This window comes from Canis aureus, chromosome 36 (assembly GCF_053574225.1).
Source record: "Canis aureus isolate CA01 chromosome 36, VMU_Caureus_v.1.0, whole genome shotgun sequence".
NCBI classification, from domain to species: Eukaryota; Metazoa; Chordata; class Mammalia; order Carnivora; family Canidae; genus Canis; species Canis aureus.
In genome coordinates, this window is record NC_135646.1 from 5598912 (window position 1) to 5618739 (window position 19828).

A 19828-nucleotide genomic window follows, 5' to 3' on the forward strand; every position below is an offset into this window, starting at 1 on the left:
AAAGTGGTTCCTCAGAACAGGGGGTTTGGGACATGGGGACTGAGGGTGATGATGGAGATGAGGAGGAGAGGAGGACCTTTGGAGGGACCTCCTCAATTACAGACAAAGGACTTCAGGCCCAAAAGTGTTCATTGCGTCTTCTCCTCTAGAGCTGTAACTCAATCACTGCACCAAGGTCTAAAACAAACCACACACGGCTCTCTGAAGTTAGAAACCAAACCCTGCTTTATAAGGCTGAGTGGCCATTAGTGGCTTCTCTGCGGAGACATGAGGTACCAGCCAGTGAACCTTCCTCACCTTCTCCCCATTCCCACCACCCCTCCAGCCCTCTAGATACCCATTTCTGCAATTCAACCACTTCAAAAAAATACTTTGAGAAAGGGGCCGGGGGCTCAGGCTGGCTGGCCGGCCGGCCAGTTCCCATGAGGTAGCTAACACCGGTGCTCCTAGGTAGGGGCTAGTGGAGAGAGGCCAGTCATGGGCTCACAGCAGCCAGGAGTGAGTCACCGGTTGACTGGGAGGTGGGGGAAGCAGAGAGTCTCGAAGTCTGCCCAGAGTACTTCAACAGAGGTAACATCTGGGTAGAGAGGCTGGGCTCTTTGCTGATGTCCTCACTGTCCTTGGAAGAACTGGGTTTCCCGGGAACAGGACAAAGGCCAGCTTGGGTCTTCTTGGGCTTAGGCATGGTCCCATCTTCACAGAGTGGTATGCTTCCCTCGGAGAAGCTGTGTTTTCTGAAGGAAACAGTGAGGAAAGAAATGGCTGAAATGGGACTTTAGCCTATGATCTACCTTCAGAGTGCAGACCAGGCATGCACACCATTACTGTGCTACACGCCATACAGAGGTAACTATAAAATACATCTTCTTTATCTGAAGGCTGGAGAGCTTGGTGCAAATGTGAAGTGAGAGAGGAGGGCCAAGGAGTCCACAGGCAGTGCGCACAGCTGAGAGGGGCCATGTCTGCAGGTAATCCTGCACTCCAGCTCAGCTGTGTCAGGCAGACGAGGAGCCACCAGGCAGAGGAGATGGCAGTTGCGTATCTCGCCACCCCCACCCCCACCCGGAGAATGCTGATCTCATCATAATCTGGGAAGAGAGAAAGGAGAAAACTCCCCAAACTCACACCCAACACCCTTCCCTTGCCCAGACAGCACTCACCCCAGCTTGCCACTCTCTAGTTTGGGGAAAGTGCTGAGTCCCACGTCACCCTTTGGGATGGTCAGAAGTGATGCTGGGAGAGACCACTAAAAGCAAAGGAAGCAATGAGGCCAAAAGGGCTAAGCAAAAGTCAGGCGGGAGTGTCTAGGGTCTTGGGACTCTCTTCTGGCTCTACCTCTGAGTGATCATGGGGCTCTCCTCTTCCCTACCCTTCAGGCATGGGCCCATCTGGGACAAAAATCCCCATTCTCTCCAGATTCAGACAAGAAGTTGAGACTACCAAGCACTCGTTGACCTTTGGAAAAAAGGCACCCAGGGGATCCTGGAGGCCATTATTCCCTTGAAAGGGAAGGGTCACGAGACACAGAGACAGGGTCTAGGGGAGAAGGTGAGAGGGTCTGGATCTACATCCATTCCGTACTGCACTCCTATGGTGGAGGAGGGACTGAGGCGGACTGGAGTACCCCCACCCCCACCCCCCAAAATAGTATCACTCACCATTGGAGCAGAATCACAGATGGCTCCTGTGTGGAACCCTTTGTAGCACCAACTCCGAAGCAGATCTACTCCTAGGACAAGATTAGCAGGGGTGGGACTTAAGAGGGTAGAATCAACTGGTCAATTCTTCTTATCAGGGAGGCTCATTTCTTTAATCACTCACTAAACACGGCCTCCTGTGAGCAAGGAGGACACATCACCTTTGAGCTTGTTGCCATGGTACTTCTGTTCCCATTGGGTGGTGAGAATGTTGAAGTATCGTGGCTGCTCAAAAAAGCGGAGATAGCGAGAAGAGATTCGAGAAGGAAAAATTCGTTCAAATTGACCACGGCGAGAAAACTCATCCTCCATCTCAACCAGAATCCGAACATCATCTGGCGTCAGGACATCCAGCACAGATGCATAGAAGTCCTAAGGCCCAAAAATGGAAAGGAAGAGGGTGTGACAGAGAGTGTGGGCTGGAGATAGAGAATTAAGAAGCTGGGGGACAGCATGCATGGCTCTGAGGTCCTCGGGCTCCAGGACTCCCAAAGGGAACAGCAAAGGCCGACTAGTGAGTCCGGCTGGGACCTCGTCTGTTCTGCTGTCCGGAGAAGATACTCTTAGTCTGGGTAGGGGAGCCCCTGGAGCCCAGAGGTTTTAAGAGGTCTGCTGGATGGAGTCAAGACCAGAATTTGCAGCTGAGATTTGGCAGCAGCCTTTGGTCTACTATTCTCATCTGCTCCAAAAAGTCATCAGGCCTCCTTGGGGCTCACTGTACCTCAAGGGAAGAAACCCGAAGGGTCTACAGCTCTGATAACAAGTAGAGCATTTTGCTGAGAGCAGCAGTTGACCATGGGACAAAGGCCAGCAACTCTCTCCTGGAGCAACACGGAGCCCCGCAGATCCCTGCACACTGAGGGATCACGGAGCTGGGTTAGGAAGCCGTTTTAGAGCGAGAGAAAAAAATCGCTTGCCTTGGGCTCCCAGATGTTTGTTTAACCAAGGGAACTTTCTGTTGGCACTTGGGGCCGGAGGGTAATCTCCTACCTGATCGGGAATTTTCTGGGTCAGATAATAGGCCTTCTTCATCTTCTGTGCGGTGAAATGCTCCGGAGCCATTCGACATTTATCCTTGGGGGAGCTGGGCAAGCTAGTGCAGTGGATGGAAAAGAAGCAGAGGGTAAGGTCAACAGCTTCACATCCTGGGGACATGTGGAGAGAGGGTCCAGCCCAGGGCCCCTAGCTTGGCTGGAGGAGAAAGACATTCTTAGTTGGGGCCACGGACTCACCAGGGAACCAAGGTTAAATGGTTTGTTGGAGGGAGTCACCCCCATCTCAAAAGAAGACAAAGAAGTTTTGACAGATGTTTGTTACTTGAGTAGATCAGACTGTAACGTACTCTACTCAAGTAACCTGTCTGAGCATCAAAGATCAAGTACCATGGAAGAACTCAAAGAGTTTAAGGTACCTTCACTGGGTTGCATTTCAGTGGTAAAAAAAAAAAAAAAAAAAAAAAAAAAAGACCCTGAAATACTCACTGCATACATCAGTTTTAGTTTAGCTCAGCACTGGCTGTGACCCTGGGCACATTACGAACTCCCTGCCCAGTTTCTTCATCCACATCACTATGGTTGCTGCTGAGAGACCTGTACGTGGCCTCCAAAGAACTCACAGATGGCAGTTGTCAAATAACAACCACAGCACAGAGCCACACAGGAGTCTACGAGGCATGGTGGGGAAAGCAAGTTTTGTTCCCAGAAAATCAGGATTGGATTCCCAGCTCTACCTCTCTGTAGCTGAATAACCATGGGTGAGCTACCTAATTCCAGTGATTTCCACTTTCCTCATCTGTAAACTGAGGATACTAGTACCAACCTCACAGGGTTGAAGGGGAGATGTTACAGGTGCCTCCTTACATACAGTAGGTACCGACTAAAAATTAGTTCCCTTTCCTCAGCAGTGGTTCCAAGAGGTTTGGGGCTACAGTACAGAGAGCCCACAGGGAGCTGGCTTCATGAACATGCTGCCTTCAACTAGGTTCTCATGGCAGGGTAAGGTCACAACAGGGAGGTCTGATGGAAGAGAATTTCAGGAGGAAAAAAGCTCATGAGCAGAGAAGGGGACACTATGGAGGGACAGTGAAACCATACCCACTTCAGAGAAAAGACTCAACTCACTGAGCCTTTCAATTTTGAGGCTCTAGGAGCGACCGGTTTGTCAGAGCACAGGAGCAGTAGAGAAGAGGGCGTCTGGGAAAAGGAGGCTGGGGCCTCAAATGTCCCTGTGAGGAGTTAAAAGCTGATTCCCTGGCCCTGTAGAGATTCCTGACCTGGAAGCAGTATCACCAGCAACGCTTTTAAGAGGCACTGATGTGGGAGAGGTGTGTGGGAAGACCATGGGGACAAACCGAGCAGCACGAGACGGAGGAGAGGGCACCCCGGCACCGCTCCTTCCCACAGTCTCCACGGGGCCGTTTGCACTGTCCGCCCAGCCACAGCCAAGTGAGGAGGCTAACCTGGCACTGGAGCTGCTGGAGCTGCCAGAGCTGGAAACGATATCCTCTGCGGTGGGCAGAACAAAGCCTGCCAGGTTCAGAAGGTCACGGATCATCTGGCCTTTGATGCTGATGTCCAGCGGAGAGTTGGAGTGGAGGCTTTGGGGAAAGGGTACAGGGAGGAGTCAAACTGTTTCCGGCTATGCGCCCAAAGTCAGCGCCAGCCCTGTGAACAGCCTGCCTTCTGGGCTCCTGAGCACCAGCATGGGGACTTCTTGCCCCACAGATCATGAATAACCTCACCCAGGGTGGTTCCTAAGGCTTTCATTTGCCAGCCAGGGAAAAGCATGCAGGAGGGATCAAGTTGCAACATTAGAAGGGAAAGAGGCTACAGGAAGGGCTCTACCATGAGCACCGTGAGAAGCCCAGTTACCTCGGGGAAATGTTGACTTCCAGGACCCAGGGCTTGAGGTTCTCGTCCAGCATGATGTCAAAGCCAAAGAGCTCATGGCAGCTGTATGGCCGCCGCACGTACATCTTCAGTAGGCTGGTCACATAGGGCTCTGACCTGGTCACAGGGAAGACCAAGTATTCAGCTCATATCTTCCCAGAGGGACCCACCTAGAGCTGCCCTGACAAGGGAGTTGCCCAGAGATGGGAGAACAGAAACAGCTCCCAAGAGATGCCTCTGATCTGGAGCCAGCTTCTGGAGAGGAAGTTCAGTAGAAGAGCAGAGTTCTAGCCACTCCATCCTACTCCCTGTTCTCAGAAACTGACACACAGTGCAGTCAATGTCTGGGGCACAGCAGTGTGGAGGCCCATGAGAAAAGGGGGTCCAGTGGCAAGCCCCACAGCCAGGGTGGCAGTGTGACTCACGAGATGATGGTTTTGACAACAACGTCCTTTATCTTCTCCCAGATGGCATCACTATTGACTCCCTTCTGGCTCAGGTAGTTCCACAAAGCCTTCAGTGCCCTGCAAAACGGGGGAAGGGAGGGGAGTATCTGGAGTTATATTCTATGAATGGATTATGAAGAAAAGAAAAAGAAAAAGGAGTAAGAGGACCAAAGTAATTTTCTCCATGTCTCTTCTTAGATTTTAAATTAAGAAAGAGAGAAGTATGGATGGAAGTAGACTGCTTCTGAGCTGCCCAGGGCTTATGCAACCTTTGGGTTTTCCACCAGTCTTCCACTGACCATGCCCCCAAAGCTCCCCAAAGCCCAGAACCCTGTGTGCCTCCAGGCCTCTGCTCAATGGGGACCCAGCCTGGGTACCATTTGTGGCCCTGGCAGGCCGTTTCATCTGCATTGGCCTGGTACTCGGCATTCTTTTTATTGACACTGTAGTTGGTCAGGTGCATGAACTTGTTGCTGAGGCTCTTCATGGAAGGGGAATACCTGCAAGTGAGGAGAAAGGCAGAGGTGAGACAGGGAGACACAGCAGGTGGACAAAGGCCGAAACATCTTCCCAAATCCCGAAGAGATAAAGGCCAAGTAGACCAATCTTTTCAGATGCACAAGAGCCAGAGCAGTATGTCTGTTGGCAAGGTTTCTAGAACAGCACAGCTCCTTTATCCTGAGCAGCTCACAAAACTCAGGAAAACAGTTTACTTATGTTTCCTAGCATCTTATCAAAGGATATGATAAAGGATACAGATGAACAGCCAAGTGGAAGAGAAGCGTGGGACAAGATATGTGGGACTCATCTCCTCCATCCCACCTCTGGCAAGAAGATGCACCCTACATTCAGCAAGGTAGAGGAACTTCTCACTTCCTATTCCCCATGTGACAATTTGATTTATAATAAGAAACTTAACACGTGTGTGTCTGCCCCTGGTTCCTGGCACAGAGCTCCTAAATCCCTTATAACTTCCTCAGTGAGAAGTGCACTAAGAACATCTTTTGACTAATATTTGGTCTTTGACCCCAATTCCTGAAACCCTTGTCATTTCCTGGGTGATAGGAGTGTCTTGTGTTCTAATGAGGTGACTCCGGATGGGTTCCTGGAGAAGGTCTGATGGCTAGAAAGACCAGGCCATGATTTGAAGCCTGGAATTTTCAACCCCGCCCCCACCCTTAAGAGGGAGAAGGGCTAAAAACAGAATTACCAAACAACATGCCCACATGATGAAGTCTCCATAAAATCCCAAAAGTATGGGGCTCATGTTCTGGGTGGGTGAGCATGTGGTATATGCTGGGACAGTGGTGTCCAGAGAGAGCAGGGGAGCCCCTGCGCCCCTTCCCACACACATTGCTCTGTGCATTGTCTCTTCTGACACTTTACCCTGTTCTCTTCCACTTGGTTGTTCGCCTATAACCAAACTTACCATCTCCTTATATGATGAACTGCTCCGGCAAATTAATAGAGCCTAAGAAGGGGGTCCCAGGAACCTCTGACTTATAGCTGACCAGGCAAGGAGCAGAGGTGGCACCTGGACTTGGGACTGGCATCTGAAGCAGGAGGAAGGGGCAACCTTGTGAGACTGAGCCCTGACCTGTGGGACCACACCCCCGGGGGGTAGACAGTGCTAGGGTAACGCAGGTAGACAATGCAGGATACTCAGCTGGTACTCCAGAGAACTGCTTCATGTGGGGAAAAGCCCCACACATTTGGTGACTGGAAGTTTAGAAGTGAAGTGGTGTTCTACGTAAAAGGAGACACAGAAGAGGAAAGGAAGATCGGGTTTTCCGGAAACACCCCTCCTTTTCCTCTGCCAACAAAACCCACCAAAATGTGCTTTTATTCTGCTTGGCATCCTCTAGTTTCTCACTCTTTCAGGAAAACAAAACCCAGAGCCATCAGGGTGAGCCTCACCACTAACACGTACTTGCAATCACCACTATCACGTACTTGCAACTGGCAAAGCGGACAAGTCCATCTGAAAAGAGGTAAATCCGGAGGGGATCGTAGGAGGTGACGTAAACATAGATTCGCAGATCGAACTTGCTGCCACTGATGAGGTAGGGTTTGTGTAGATACCTAAATAGGGAAAGGCCAGCTTTAGGGACATTGCTCAATGAGACAGGGCTCAGTGGGTAAAACAGCAAAAGCCAGCAAGTGAGCAGTCTGAGAGATAAAGACCTTCAAACAGCTGCTGAAGGAGGTCAATGGCTGGGAGGGCAAAGGGCAGAAGAACACTCTAAAAAGAGAACCTCCAGGCTGAGGCCACAGGAAAATGAGCGGTGGGATGAGAGCTGGAGACAGGCTCACCTCTGTACCAGGAGGGGCCTTCGCTTGGGGAGCTGACTCCACTTGTGAATGACCTGGATGCCAATGCCCCGGGCTGACGCTGGCTAGAAGTCAAGTGGAAAGGAGGAGCTGAGATTTGCTGCTGGCCCAATACGCATTGTTCCCACTCTCAGACGGCCCCCACCCACTGGGATCCACTTACAGGCTTAACAATCCACTTCTGGCGGCTGCCGCTCTCCCAGGCTTTGCGCAGGAGCTTGGCATCCTGGGGCAGGATGAAGGACTGGGGGAAGAAGCTGAACTCCTTCTTGCCAAAGCGGCTCTGCATGCGAGACAGGTTCCGCCACAGTCGGTCCTTTCGTCCAATCTGGAAGGAACCTGGGAAGTGGTTTAGCTACAGAAGGGACAAAGGGTGAGAGCAGGGAGAGAGCTTGGGTGAGGCCAGGAGGGAGAGAGCAAGATTCACAGTGCCTTTCCAACTTTCTCAGCGACATCATGAGCTCTTGATCCATCTTACCATCACCATCTATTAGTAGTACTCTGAGCACTCACCAAAAGATGATTAAAACAAATAAAATACACCAAACTGTAGTGACCCCAAGAAACTGACAGTTCACAAACAGCCAAAGAACAGTGATTAAGTCAGACATGATATTTCCCTGAAGTGCAAAGAAAAGTGTTTGAAGTCTTTTGCCGTGACAGCTGCAGGGCAAAAACAGGAAGGCACCTGGACTTCATTAAAGTCTGGGGACAGGGACTCCTTTGCTGCAACATGAGACCAGAGTCCTCTTTATACATATCCAGCTTGGAGGCACGGAGGCAATGCACAGTAGTCACAGGAGAAGCACAATTCAAAGAAACAGATGCCACATCTCAAGACACATCAGAGGAGAACGGGTCTTTGGGGTGCCTGGAGCACTGCCACTGCGCTGCTAGAGGTATGTGATCCACAAGGGCCCCACTGCCCCCTCCTCTCGCACCATCTCCACTCTGCACACCTTCCTGGCTTCTCCACAGTCATCCTCCTCTTTCCCTACTGCCCACACCAACCTCCTCCTGCCTAGTCCAAAGTCCAGGGGAAGAGTTCCCCACAAAGGACCCCTACCTTCTGATGCTCCCGAATGGATCGGAAACTAGGAGACTTCATGTGGTGACCCCAGCAGCCTAGCCAGTCGTCATTTCCTGCAGAAGGCACATCACAGAGTCAGTCCTGCTAGCAGCTCAGACTTCAGGACAGAGAGACCTAAGGGCCCCAGAAATACCACTGGGCCTAGGCTCAGCTCCCAGTGTTCTAAAAGTCACCATGGAGCTGTCCTACATGAAACCCTAGGGTCAGGAAGAGAACAACAGCTCTCTGTCTTCTAATTTTGAGGAACAGGCTCCAGCCCAGAGAGATTTCAGCCGTCTTCCTATTAAGTGGAAACTCCAGAACAGGATCCCCACACAGCAGGAGGTATCTAGGGTTTCCTCCTGCCCAGAGCCCATCCACTGGGGCAGAGGACAGGATCGAAGTAAGGCAGGTAACTCACTCTTGCTGATTTTGAAGTGGGACCGTCCAATGGTCTGCTTGACAATGTTGGGAGTCACTGTGCTCATCTTCCACCGGAGCAGCTTCCTCTGCTCCCAGGGAAGTTTCTCCACTGGGGAAAGGAAATGGGGGGGGGGGGAACAGCAGGAGAGTCTGGGTTAGAAGAGGAAAGGTGGCATTGTTGCGCAGGAGCTTGGCATCCTAGGCAAGACAAGTCACTAGGCAGACAAGTCACTAAGGATTGTTCTAGGCCAGAATTTAAAAGGAGTCCCAGTTTTCCTAGTGGGAAAAAAGGGCGCTGCATGGGACTGAGGAACACTGAGAGGAGGGAGGTTAAAAGGCAGAAGAGACAAGGTTAGAGGACAAGAATGCAGCATGAGATTATGGGGCTGACAAGGGTCAGCTCAGGGAAAGACAAGGAAAAGTCTCCTATATTGGACTGGTGAACTATGAAGGAGGCAGAAGGATGACAGTGAATACCAAAAGGGCCATTCTGGAAAGCCCCTTCCACCCTACTGCCACCCCTCCCAACTTCGCCAGCATCCTTCTCCTGGGGGCACTCCTGGGCTTAGACACTTGGCCAGGTTTACCTCTCTCATCCCGGGTGCCAAAATAGATGGTAGGGGGCACGTTGGGAAAGAGGCTGTAGATGAGCGCTGGTCGGACCACTTTCTCACTGGAGAGGGGTTTGGTCAGAATCTCTGCACAGCTCCTAGGATGCAAGACAGACAGATGTGTGGAAGAGAAAGAGGAGGCCACAGCCCTCAAGTGCTGTTACTAGGTCATTTTTTGGCGGGGTGCTGTCTTCTACATCATGATTCTACAAAGACAAGTACTTGGTGATTATTTCACAAACAGTAATCCATATTAACTCCATTAAATGTCACCTACAGACCAGATTTCCCAATACCTCCTTCTGTGATATAGCTCAACATTTCTGGTGAGAAGCCACAGGTGGGGGAAGCCCCTGGAAAAGAGCGGTTCTGAGAGCAGGTGTGTGACTGAACAAAGAGAAGAGAAAACAAATGGTATGGATAATCAAAAAGAAGGAAGAGCAGAAAAGACCAAAGACGTACAGAAGGTTTTAAAAAGAAAAAGGAAAAAAAGCAACAGAAGGAAAAGAGAGTGATCCTTCCAAATCATTTTATATTTAGGTTAATCTGAAGATATGCAGATGATTAATGCTCCTCTCCGTTTTGGAAATGATTTGTGACATGGGTTTTTTTATGTAACACTGTGGTAACACAGATCTGGGAATTTGGGGCAGTAGGCCATGGAGTCCCTACTGTTGCTCCAATGATGGCTCGGCCAAGACTAGCTCAAGGGATCTCTAAAAAATGGACATCTCAACTCCATATCCAGTACAAGTGCAGAGACCCAACCATTTCTTTAAATAGCACTGGCAAAGGAGAAAAGAGTTATTACTCTCTTTACGGAGCTGTTCTGATCTACAAAGATTAGTATTTAAAGATTAATCTTTAGCTTATAAAGAGCCATTGTGCCTGTTATTTTGCAGCACAATAGAAATAGGCATTAGTATGGAAAACATTTCAGTGTTTTAAATACCAAAGGTTTTTTTTTTATTATTTAAATAAAATATCAAAGATTTTTAAAGAATGCTGTTGGGTCAGGTTAAATACTAATTTTCAGTAAAATAATTCCAATGAATTCAACTCTTAATTCCTCATTCCAAAATATTTTATTTCAAAGACTTTTAATTTACGGAGTATTAGAATTTAAGATTGTTGAAAATCAAGGAGAATGAGGTAAGATTTCAGAAACAAAGACAAAATAGGAATGTAAAATGGTATAGCCACTCTGGAAAACTGTTTTGGAAGTTTCTCAAAAAACAAAAAACAGGCAGGGCACGTGGGTGGCTCAGTCAGTAACTAGGCCATGATCTCAGGGTTGTGAGATTCAGCCCCGCATCAGGGTCCGCACTCAGTGTGGAGTCTGCTTGGAACTATTTCCCCCTCACCCATTCCCCTGTGCTCCTCCGCCTGTTGCACATACATACATACATACATACATAAATCTTAAAAAAAAACACTCCTGGGATCCCTGGGTGGCACAGCGGTTTGGTGCCTGCCTTTGGCCCAGGGCGCGATCCTGGAGACCCGGGATCGAATCCCACGTCGGGCTCCCGGTTCATTGAGCTGCTTCTCCCTCTGTGTCTCTGCCTCCCTCTCTCTCTGTGTGTGTGACTATCGTAGATAAATTAAAAAAAACAAAACAAAACAAAAAAAACACTCCTGGTTGGCTCTGTCGGTAGAGCTTATGACTCTTAATTTCAGGGTCATGAGTTCAAGCCCCACGCTGGATGTAGAAGTTATTTAAAAATTTTTTTTTTAATTTTAAAAATATATGGACATGATGACTTAACTTACAGCAGCCTTATTCATAAAACCCCAATCTGGAAGTAACCCAAATATCCTTCAACAGCTAAATGTACTGTGGTACATCCACACCATATAACACTGCTCTGAAATAAAAAGGGATGAAGAACCTTGATGCACGCAACCTGTATAAATCTGCAGTGAATACACAGTAAAAAAAAAAAAAAAAAAAAAAAAGCCCATCCCTAAAAGTTACATATGGCTATCATTCTATTAGTATAATATTCTTGAAATGACTAAATTATGTAACAAATTAGTAGTTGCCAAACATCAAGGAGGGAATAGTCATAGGAGGGAAGTAGGGGTGGCTATTAGGACAGCTGGAGGGATTCCTGCAGTGACGGACATATCTGTATCTTGACTAACATTAGTATCTGGGTCATACTATATGGTACTGGTTTTGCCAGATGTCACCACTGGGGGACAGTGAGTAAAAAGTTTAGGGGATCTCTGTATTATTTCTCACAACTACATGTAAATCTATAATGTCTCAAAATCAAAAGTTTAATTTTAGGGCAGCCCGCGTAGCTCAGTGGTTTAGCGCCACCTTCAGTCCAGGGCATGATCCCGGAGTCCCGGGATCGAGTCCCATGTTGGGCTCCCTGCATGGGGCCTGCTTCTCCCTCTGCCTGTGTCTCTGCCTGTGTCTCGCTCTGTGTCTCTCATGAATAAATAAATAAAATCTTTAAAAAAAAAAAAAAGTTTAATTAAAAAAAAAAAGGTGTAAAATCTTTGTTCACTGCCTCTCAAGAGTACTGGACCTATCTATCATCTTCAAGAGGCCTGGCTTCTGGTCTAGCAGTGTTGGAAACTATGACCTCATAATACTTCTCTGGTCCTCATTATCCACATCTGAAAAAAGAGACTGGACTTAATGACCCCCAGTTCTAAAATTAAATGATTCTTAGAAAAAAGAATATGAAACAGGAAAGGCAATAAACTAGGTAGAGAAACAGAGATAGTGTTTTCAATGACCTCTCTGTAATTGTCAACTTTTCTATAATAAAATACATAAATCTCTCCCAATTTCGGAAAAAATGATTTTAACAATCCAAAAGTATTTTAGTGGTTTTTAAAATGTGAAGTAGTTTGGAATTCCTCGACCTCCATTTGACTGAAAATCCATGTTTTAAGCCTTATATAGAAAAGAAAGTCTGCACATCTTGTAAGAGCTAAATTAACCAACAAACAAAGTATAAGCAAATACCTTTTGTGAATTTTGTTAGAAAGGTAAGTTAAAGGGTTGGGCAGCTGTCTCCAAGTAGGTCTCAAGACAAACCTAGAGCACTGGTAAGTATGGAAAAGGTGAGACTCCAAGTCAATCACATGTTAAATGTCCTTCTCTTATGGACAGCAGAGGTCCTGAGTCAACATTCAGATGTACCTTTGTTTTTTGGAAGGAGGACAGGTTACTGTGCTCAAAGTAACAGAACTGAGGCACCAGACTCAAGGTACCTATGACAGGATTTCTATCCACCCTCAAAGAAAGACCTAGAAAGTATCTCTTCACTTTCCAAAGAGCTCTCTCCCCTCACTGGTTTAGAGCTCTGACATTGGTGCAGCTGCTGCCACCATCACACTCACAGGGCTGCAGCTTGCCTCGTCCACACTAACCAAGGCACGGAAGGCTCCTGATCCCCTTCACTTCAGCTGAGACACAGCAGACACAAGAGAAAAGCCAGCCAAGTGCTGTGTACGACAGGTGTATGTAAGCCCTGACACGTACAGCTTTTCATTGAAGTTAGAGTTTTATTCTGTGTGAAAAACGAAACTCACCAATGGTCAATACTTGTATTTTGTTTTTGTTTTTCCAGAAGTTATTTTTATTTTATTTTTTTATTTTTTATTTTTATTTTTATTTATTTATGATAGTCACACAGAGAGAGAGAGAGAGAGAGGCAGAGACACAGGCAGAGGGAGAAGCAGGCTCCATGCACCGGGAGCCCGACATGGGAATCGATCCCGGGTCTCCCGGATCGGGCCCTGGGCCAAAGGCAGGCGCCAAACCGCTGTGCCACCCAGGGATCCCCCAGAAGTTATTTTTAAAAAGAAAAAAAAAACTTTAATGTTTAGTACTTTGGGCGGGTGTGTGTGTGGGGGTTCTTTATAGTATTTAATAGAATACAATGAGGCAAGGTTGGAAATAGTGAGGGGAACAATAAAGATTATGTTGAAGGGTGTTAAATACCTGAAAGATGGCATCTATGACCCTTCGGCAAGTTCCAAAGATCTTTAGCACAATGACGTACCCTGGTTCATAGTAACTTCCTCACAGTCCTGCATTCCTTGCCCTCCCCCAACCCTCATCTCAGTCATGCAACAGGCTCCAGCCACTTTTTCTGTAAAAGAAGGGCCTATGTGAAGAGGCTGGCATTTTTGGTTCCCTAGTGAGAGATGGATCTTGCTCAGACTCGACCAAGAGTAGTCAAGAAAATAATCTAGGTTTTAAGCTGGAGGATTTTTAATTCAATTTCAATTTTATTCAATTCAATTCAATTTTATTATTAAGGTCAATGTCAACCTTATTTCCCCTAATAACACTAACCTCAGAAAGAAGCATTTCAAAAAGCTCCAGTGAGGGGCATATGTATCTCAGAACTGCATCTGACAGTGGGGCACGCTGATGATGCAAGGTGGCAATTACCCTCATGTGGGTGGCCAAATATCATGTTTCTCCACTGACTGCTTATCAATCTTCTAAGCACTTCTTGAAATCCTTTTCTTTTTACTTGAACAATTTCTTGGAAACTAAAGGCCAAACCACAGCCTAAGAAACATGGTCCTATTTTTAAGCCCAATTGGTAAAATATGCTTCTGGTCCCTTCCACTGGTCCTTGTTTGAAAAATAAAAGTCCCGAATGTAAAAATCTGGTAAAAAATGAGTTATAGTTAACAGGGCCATTAATGACTTAGGTGATTAATCTCTTCATAATTTTTTTTAAAGATTTATTTATTCATGATAGTCACAGAGACAGAGAGAAAGAGAGAGAGGCAGAGACACAGGCAGAGGGAGAAGCAGGCTCCATGCAGGGAGCCCGACGTGGGATTCGATCCTGGGTCTCCAGGATCGCGCCCTGGGCCAAAGGTAGGCGCCAAACTGCTGCGCCACCCAGGGATCCCTCTTCATAATTTTTTTTAAGGATTCACTTATTTATTTGAAAGAGAGAGAGAGATCGAGCGAGTAGAGGGTATGTGAGGGAGACAATCTTCAAGCAGACACCCCGCTGAGTGCAGAGTCCAAAACAGAGCTCGATCCCATGACCCATGAGATGATGATCTAAGCTGAAACCAAGAGCTGGACACTCAACTGACTGAGCCACCCAAGTGCCTCTCTCTTTATAATCTTAAAGAGACTGCAAATGAGTACCAACGATGGACAGTACTCACCGAGAGATCACTGCTACTGACTCACCAGTGGAGACAGCACTGAACGAAGAGCACTCAGAGTCTCCTGGAGGGGAGAGAGCAGAGAAGTTCCACTAGGAGAGGCTGCTACTCAAACTCACCAAGCCTAGGCAGCTCTTCCTTGGGACATCTTGGCTCAGCCTTCCTGAAAAGCCAGGAACATCACCCTGCCACCTTGTACCACCTTCTGTGAGCTTGGCAGCAGCACGAAGAAAACGACACTGGTGGGCAGCAGGGCTAGCGAATCAACTTCCCAGAAACCACGACCACCCTAAGACCCACAGGCAGATGGGGATGGTAGGTGATAAAGCAAGTCAAGGTCCCAGTCAGTATATAACTGTCAGGCCCCTCCGTCTCAGGTGGTGACCACTTCCCAGCTGGAGGGGAGAGAGTCCCTTACTCACCTTCCTCCTCTTCATTTTCATCATGGCTACAGCAGTCCTCCAAACCATCTACTAGCTCTTCTTCTAGATCTTCAGCCTCACCCAGGTCTGGCTGGAGGTCTGCAGTTGAACTATAAGAAAGAATCATGCCCCCACCCAGTCCATGAGAGAAGTCAGTTAGATTCTCATTCCTTCGTCACCTGCCAGTGTTCATCTCCCCCCACTTGCCAACCTGCTGCCTCTTGCCTGGATCTCATAAGTCCTCTCGGCCTCAGAGCTTAGGTCTAGTCACAGCTCTTCAGCTCTATAGCCCCTGTTGTGCAGAGAAGCACTTTGTCTCCCATCTTTGAAATTCCTCATAGCATTTCAGTGCAAAATTCTACATGCGAAACACCATTAGTGAATGGTCATTGATTTCAAGGGTCCCTAGACCTCTGGGAATTCAAAACAAGGCCTCGGTGGACCAAGGTTCCAGAGATGTATCAAAGCACAAGAGAAGGAACCCAGTTTGTATATGCCCTAACTCTGAAATGACTGTCAAACAAGGAATGACAGAGTCTGAGTTGGTTTGGAATTAAGAAAAGTCACAGGCCCCAACATGTTTGGTATTATTTCTTCCTGGTTATAACCTAAAGCAGGGTCAACAAACTCTTTCTCTAAAGGACTAGGTAGTAAATCTTTTCAATTTTGTGGGCCAGTTTGTTGCACCCCTACCCGTGTGTAACAGGAAAGTAGCCCCAGTTAGCAGTGCGAATGAATGAGTGAGGCTGTGTTTCAATAAAACTTTATTTATAAAAGCAGGCAGCAGCCAAGATTTGGCCCACATGCTGGTCTAGTTTGTCTACCTCTGTCCTATAGTGAAAACCAAAATTCCAGGACAGCCAAAAAAATAAAACCAAACCTTCAGAGACTTAGGTTCAGTGCCACCAAATTACGGCATATATGTTCTACTGCTCTAAATGAATCATAAACTTTCTCTAACTTACCCGATACCCCTGGCAGGGAAGTCCGGTCCTCTGGCTTCCGTAGGCCCCTCCTTCCCAAGTTGGCCCAAGTGGATGGAAGAGAGGCGGGTGGCCACATCAGCTACACCCAGGGGCTGAGGAGGAGCAGGTGGCTCAGGAGTTTTGTCTTCTCCGGGTGGTGGGGAGTCAATGGCAGATCCACAGGCAGGGCTGCAGCTGAGCGCGCTGGCATGTGAGGCAAGGAGGTGAATGCTGATGCGTTTGGTACAGAAGACTGTACCGTCCAGCTCCAGGGCGTCCGAGGGGCTGGGCAGGGTCCTACTGTTAGCTCCAGCATCCTCCTGGGGGAACTGCTGGCCTACGGTGGGAGGTTTCCACTGCCGGTTCCTGTTGAGGAGCTCACACTGCAAGCTGGGGTTCATGAAACGAGATTGTTCCAACTGGCAGCCTTGCCTTGGCTTCTTCTCAAAGCCTCTTGCGGCCAATTTCCTCACCGCCTCAGTGAACCGAACCTCCCTGGTCAGAGCCTGAGAAACAAAGTTGCCATCCAGGCCACAAGGATGTGGCTCTGCTCTAGTGGCTAAGTTACTCCGGTTGTACTGAGGAGAGGCAACACTGGTGGTCAAAGTGTCTAAGGAGCTAGGGGCAGAGAGGGTGCCAGGGGCAGGGGCATCATCTAGGACAGCGCCATGGCTCTTGGGTACCTTGTGTTCGACAGGCTGGAGTGCACAGTCTCCGGTGCCCCCCGAATGATGCCAGGAGACAAGATGGATCTTGGGTGAGGATACTGGCTTCAGGCCCTCTGTGGCCTGCGATAAAGGCACTTTAGTGCTATTTGGCCGCATGAAGGAGTTGTTATTTAGCATGGGCTTGTAGGAGGAGGAGAGTGGAGATGGGATCTTCCCTGAGATGGCAGCAGCCAGGCACTTCCCCGAAGGGTTCTCCCCAGCCGCTCCCAGTGAGAGGTACCGATCTGTGGACGAGGACGCCATGGGCTGGGCCATGGGGGACACCGTGAAAGAAGGGGCCTTATTGGCAGTGAGTCTGACAGGGAGGCCCTTGTGAGGGAGAGAAAAAGGTCTTTTTTCCGGCAGGCTTGAGCGCAAGCAGAAAGACTCCAGTTGCTGGTAGGGTTTGTGCCTGTGGCTGGAGCGGCGGTACAGCAGCGTGCTGCTGAACAAGTCTGGGAGGGAGCGCAGGTAGCAGGAGCTGCCGTGGCCTGCGATGACAGCTGAGTGCCCCGAGCTACACAGAGTGCCCGGGCAAAAGAAATAGGCTGGCTGGGGTGGGACACCCAAGACGCTGGGGCCCAACCCTGCTGAAAGCGTCCCCACGTGCTTTCTCTCCAGCTTCCAGATTGGCTTCACCTGCTGATGGGCCTGAGCCCAGGCTCTGCCCTCAGAGGCTTTCTCCGGTGGTGGGGCAGGCGCCGTGTCTGAGGGGCCGCTCTGCTTTAAGCTGTTTCCCCGGCGGAGGCCAATATCGTAGTGCTCTGTTCTCGCTGAGGCCATGAGGGGCCCCCATCATGGCCACATGGCCTCGTGGCCCAAATTGGAGAAGGTGCCCCGCACCTCCAGGAGTAGCAGCTGCATCCTTGAAATCCGTCAGCCTGAAGGGAAGAGAAGCCATTGGGGATGTTACAGTTCCAGGAGGATGGACGCCGTGCTACTGGGGGCCTCAACTAAGCAACAGAGCCATACCTCTGTCCCTCCTGGGCAACCAGCTGTGGCTGTCACTTAGGACCCCGAGAGAAGAACAGTAGATCCGTACCACGTTTTCAGTGGTCTTCCTGCTGCCCTCAGGCCATCAAAGCTGGCTTCATCAAGGACTGGGAGTTTAAGACTACTAATGGGTCTGCTCATGTGTCCCCACTGCCTCGAGCTCTGCTCTCGTTCCAAAGAACAATACAGCTGTCTCACCATCCATGACTTCACTGAGTGGCTTTCTTTTCTCTCCTAACCCTGGTGTGGCTTGAAATAAGGCAAGGCTGGGGGTGCCAGAGAAACCAGCCAATATCTTCCTCCTCACCAACCAATTCTGAAAGGTCAACGGTCACTAGAGAAACATATTTTACATCTACTCGTCCCTGACCAACTCTCAGCAGCCCCTGCTGTTGTCTGCTTTTCATAGCGAAGTGTGACAAGTCAAGATATAAGCAGAGAATTCCCCTGCCAACCTCTGGAGTTCACCTGAGTTCAGCTGAGACAGTGATTTCACCTCTTCAAGCATCTTGCCAGCTATAGGGACTTAAATCCCATCACACATGTTGGTGGGGGGAAAAAAAGAAACAAAATGGAACTGGATGCCAACATTATTTTACTTAAAGTGATCTTATTTCCAGCAGCCACAATGGGCCAGGAGAGTTCAGGGAATAGAACATAAGGGAAGGAGGAGGAGGATCACCCCAAACCTCAGATGTCAGTTTGGGCTCATCTCAGGGGGGAGGGCCTGTCTTACACGTTCCCTCATTCAATGTTTCCTCTAAAGCAAAACCTCTGAACCAGCCAGTAATTCTGAATTCCAAACAGTCCATTAAGCACGGTCATTTACTGTCTAAATCAAAGTCATAAAACCATCTTCAGTTTTCACAAATGACAAAAAACAAGACTCTTCTATAAGAAGTCATTCATCTGGGATAATTCTGAATGGAATCCTGGCATCCTTACCAAGCAAGCAATTTTGCAATGGCTAGGCAGAAAGAATTAGCAGAGAATTTTTTGGTTCAAGTTACTTTTAAAACACAAACTTCGATGGGGAGAGGACCTTGTATCTTGATGAGACTAGCTACCAAGGAAGACCCCCGATTTCTGTCTATATCTCTAGGAACTGTGGGTGTCGTCTCTGCACAGAAAGCCTGCAGAAGCCACATGATGTCATCCTCTTTTCCTGCGAAGGAAACTACGTGGATTCTTTCTAAAGGAGAGAGAGTACGAAACCACAACTGATTACTGTCAATATTCAATACAACAGTGGGCTAAAAACAGCCTACGTTCTAGGACTAGATTTTGATGCCAATAACCTCAAATTAAGGACACAGAAAATGGACCTCACCATGTCCCAACTACAGAGTTACGGTGCAGGGGATGTTACACTCTGTGTGTTTATGGTAGGCAAGCACACACAAGAGAAGAGTCAAAGCCTGCCAGGGACTTTACAAGACCACACATGTGTGTGTTGTATACACTCAACAGATTCACAGTCCCAACTCACATAGTTCCTCTTTCGGGAATCCACATTTTACCTACCAATGCAATCCAGCAGACACATCAAAGTGATAGGAGAAAAGGGCCAGGAAATGAAAATGGACTGGTAGGCCTGAAAAATACCGTCCTCGGGGCTCCTCATGCATATCCCGCTATCTCAGACCTTCATGCCTCCATAAGTGCTACTCCCTGGAGTCCTTCCTTCTCTTTCCCCAGACTTAAAAGTAATCAGCTTGAATATCACCTTCTCCAGGCAGCCTTCCTGGGCTCTCCACTTTGAACAGGATGCCTCATCTGCGTGCATGCCATCGTCATTGCTTCTACTACACTGAACTTGAGTAATGTGCTACTCAACTGACCAGGAGCGAAAAGCTGTTTCCAGCAGTGGGTGGAACACAGTAAGTGCTCAATATTCTGTTGAATGAATGAATAAACTGAAGAAGTTCGGTAAATGAAGGGGAAACACAGGAGCAGTGATGAATACTAATTTGGGTACCTAAAAAATGCCAGGTACTGTGGTAGGCACTTTACTTCTGTTATCTTATTTAATTCTCACAAAAACCTTACTTCAATTTGTTGATGATGAATCCAAGAATCAGAAGAACTAAGTAACTCTTCTATAATT

The 19828-nt window shown here is 48.3% G+C and overlaps 1 protein-coding gene across 2 annotated transcripts in view; it reads right to left on the reverse strand.

The window, feature by feature from the left end:
- Positions 1 to 207: 207 nt before the first annotated feature.
- The window catches only part of TTLL4 (tubulin tyrosine ligase like 4), a 36625-nt gene continuing 17004 nt past the window's right edge, over positions 208 to 19828 (reverse strand). For both annotated transcript variants that reach the window (XM_077885594.1, XM_077885595.1), the window contains exons 2-19: positions 16022 to 17609; positions 15057 to 15166; positions 14635 to 14698; positions 9442 to 9563; positions 8853 to 8963; positions 8429 to 8505; positions 7526 to 7717; positions 7345 to 7427; positions 6985 to 7113; positions 5409 to 5531; positions 5011 to 5109; positions 4568 to 4702; positions 4156 to 4293; positions 2688 to 2790; positions 1859 to 2069; positions 1659 to 1729; positions 1161 to 1246; positions 208 to 734 (exon numbers count right to left, since the gene is read on the reverse strand). In XM_077885594.1, the coding sequence (XP_077741720.1) occupies positions 476 to 734; positions 1161 to 1246; positions 1659 to 1729; positions 1859 to 2069; positions 2688 to 2790; positions 4156 to 4293; positions 4568 to 4702; positions 5011 to 5109; positions 5409 to 5531; positions 6985 to 7113; positions 7345 to 7427; positions 7526 to 7717; positions 8429 to 8505; positions 8853 to 8963; positions 9442 to 9563; positions 14635 to 14698; positions 15057 to 15166; positions 16022 to 17511 (3603 nt within the window). In that variant the 5' untranslated portion in view covers positions 17512 to 17609 and the 3' untranslated portion in view covers positions 208 to 475. The remainder of the gene's footprint in view (positions 735 to 1160; positions 1247 to 1658; positions 1730 to 1858; positions 2070 to 2687; positions 2791 to 4155; positions 4294 to 4567; positions 4703 to 5010; positions 5110 to 5408; positions 5532 to 6984; positions 7114 to 7344; positions 7428 to 7525; positions 7718 to 8428; positions 8506 to 8852; positions 8964 to 9441; positions 9564 to 14634; positions 14699 to 15056; positions 15167 to 16021; positions 17610 to 19828) is intronic.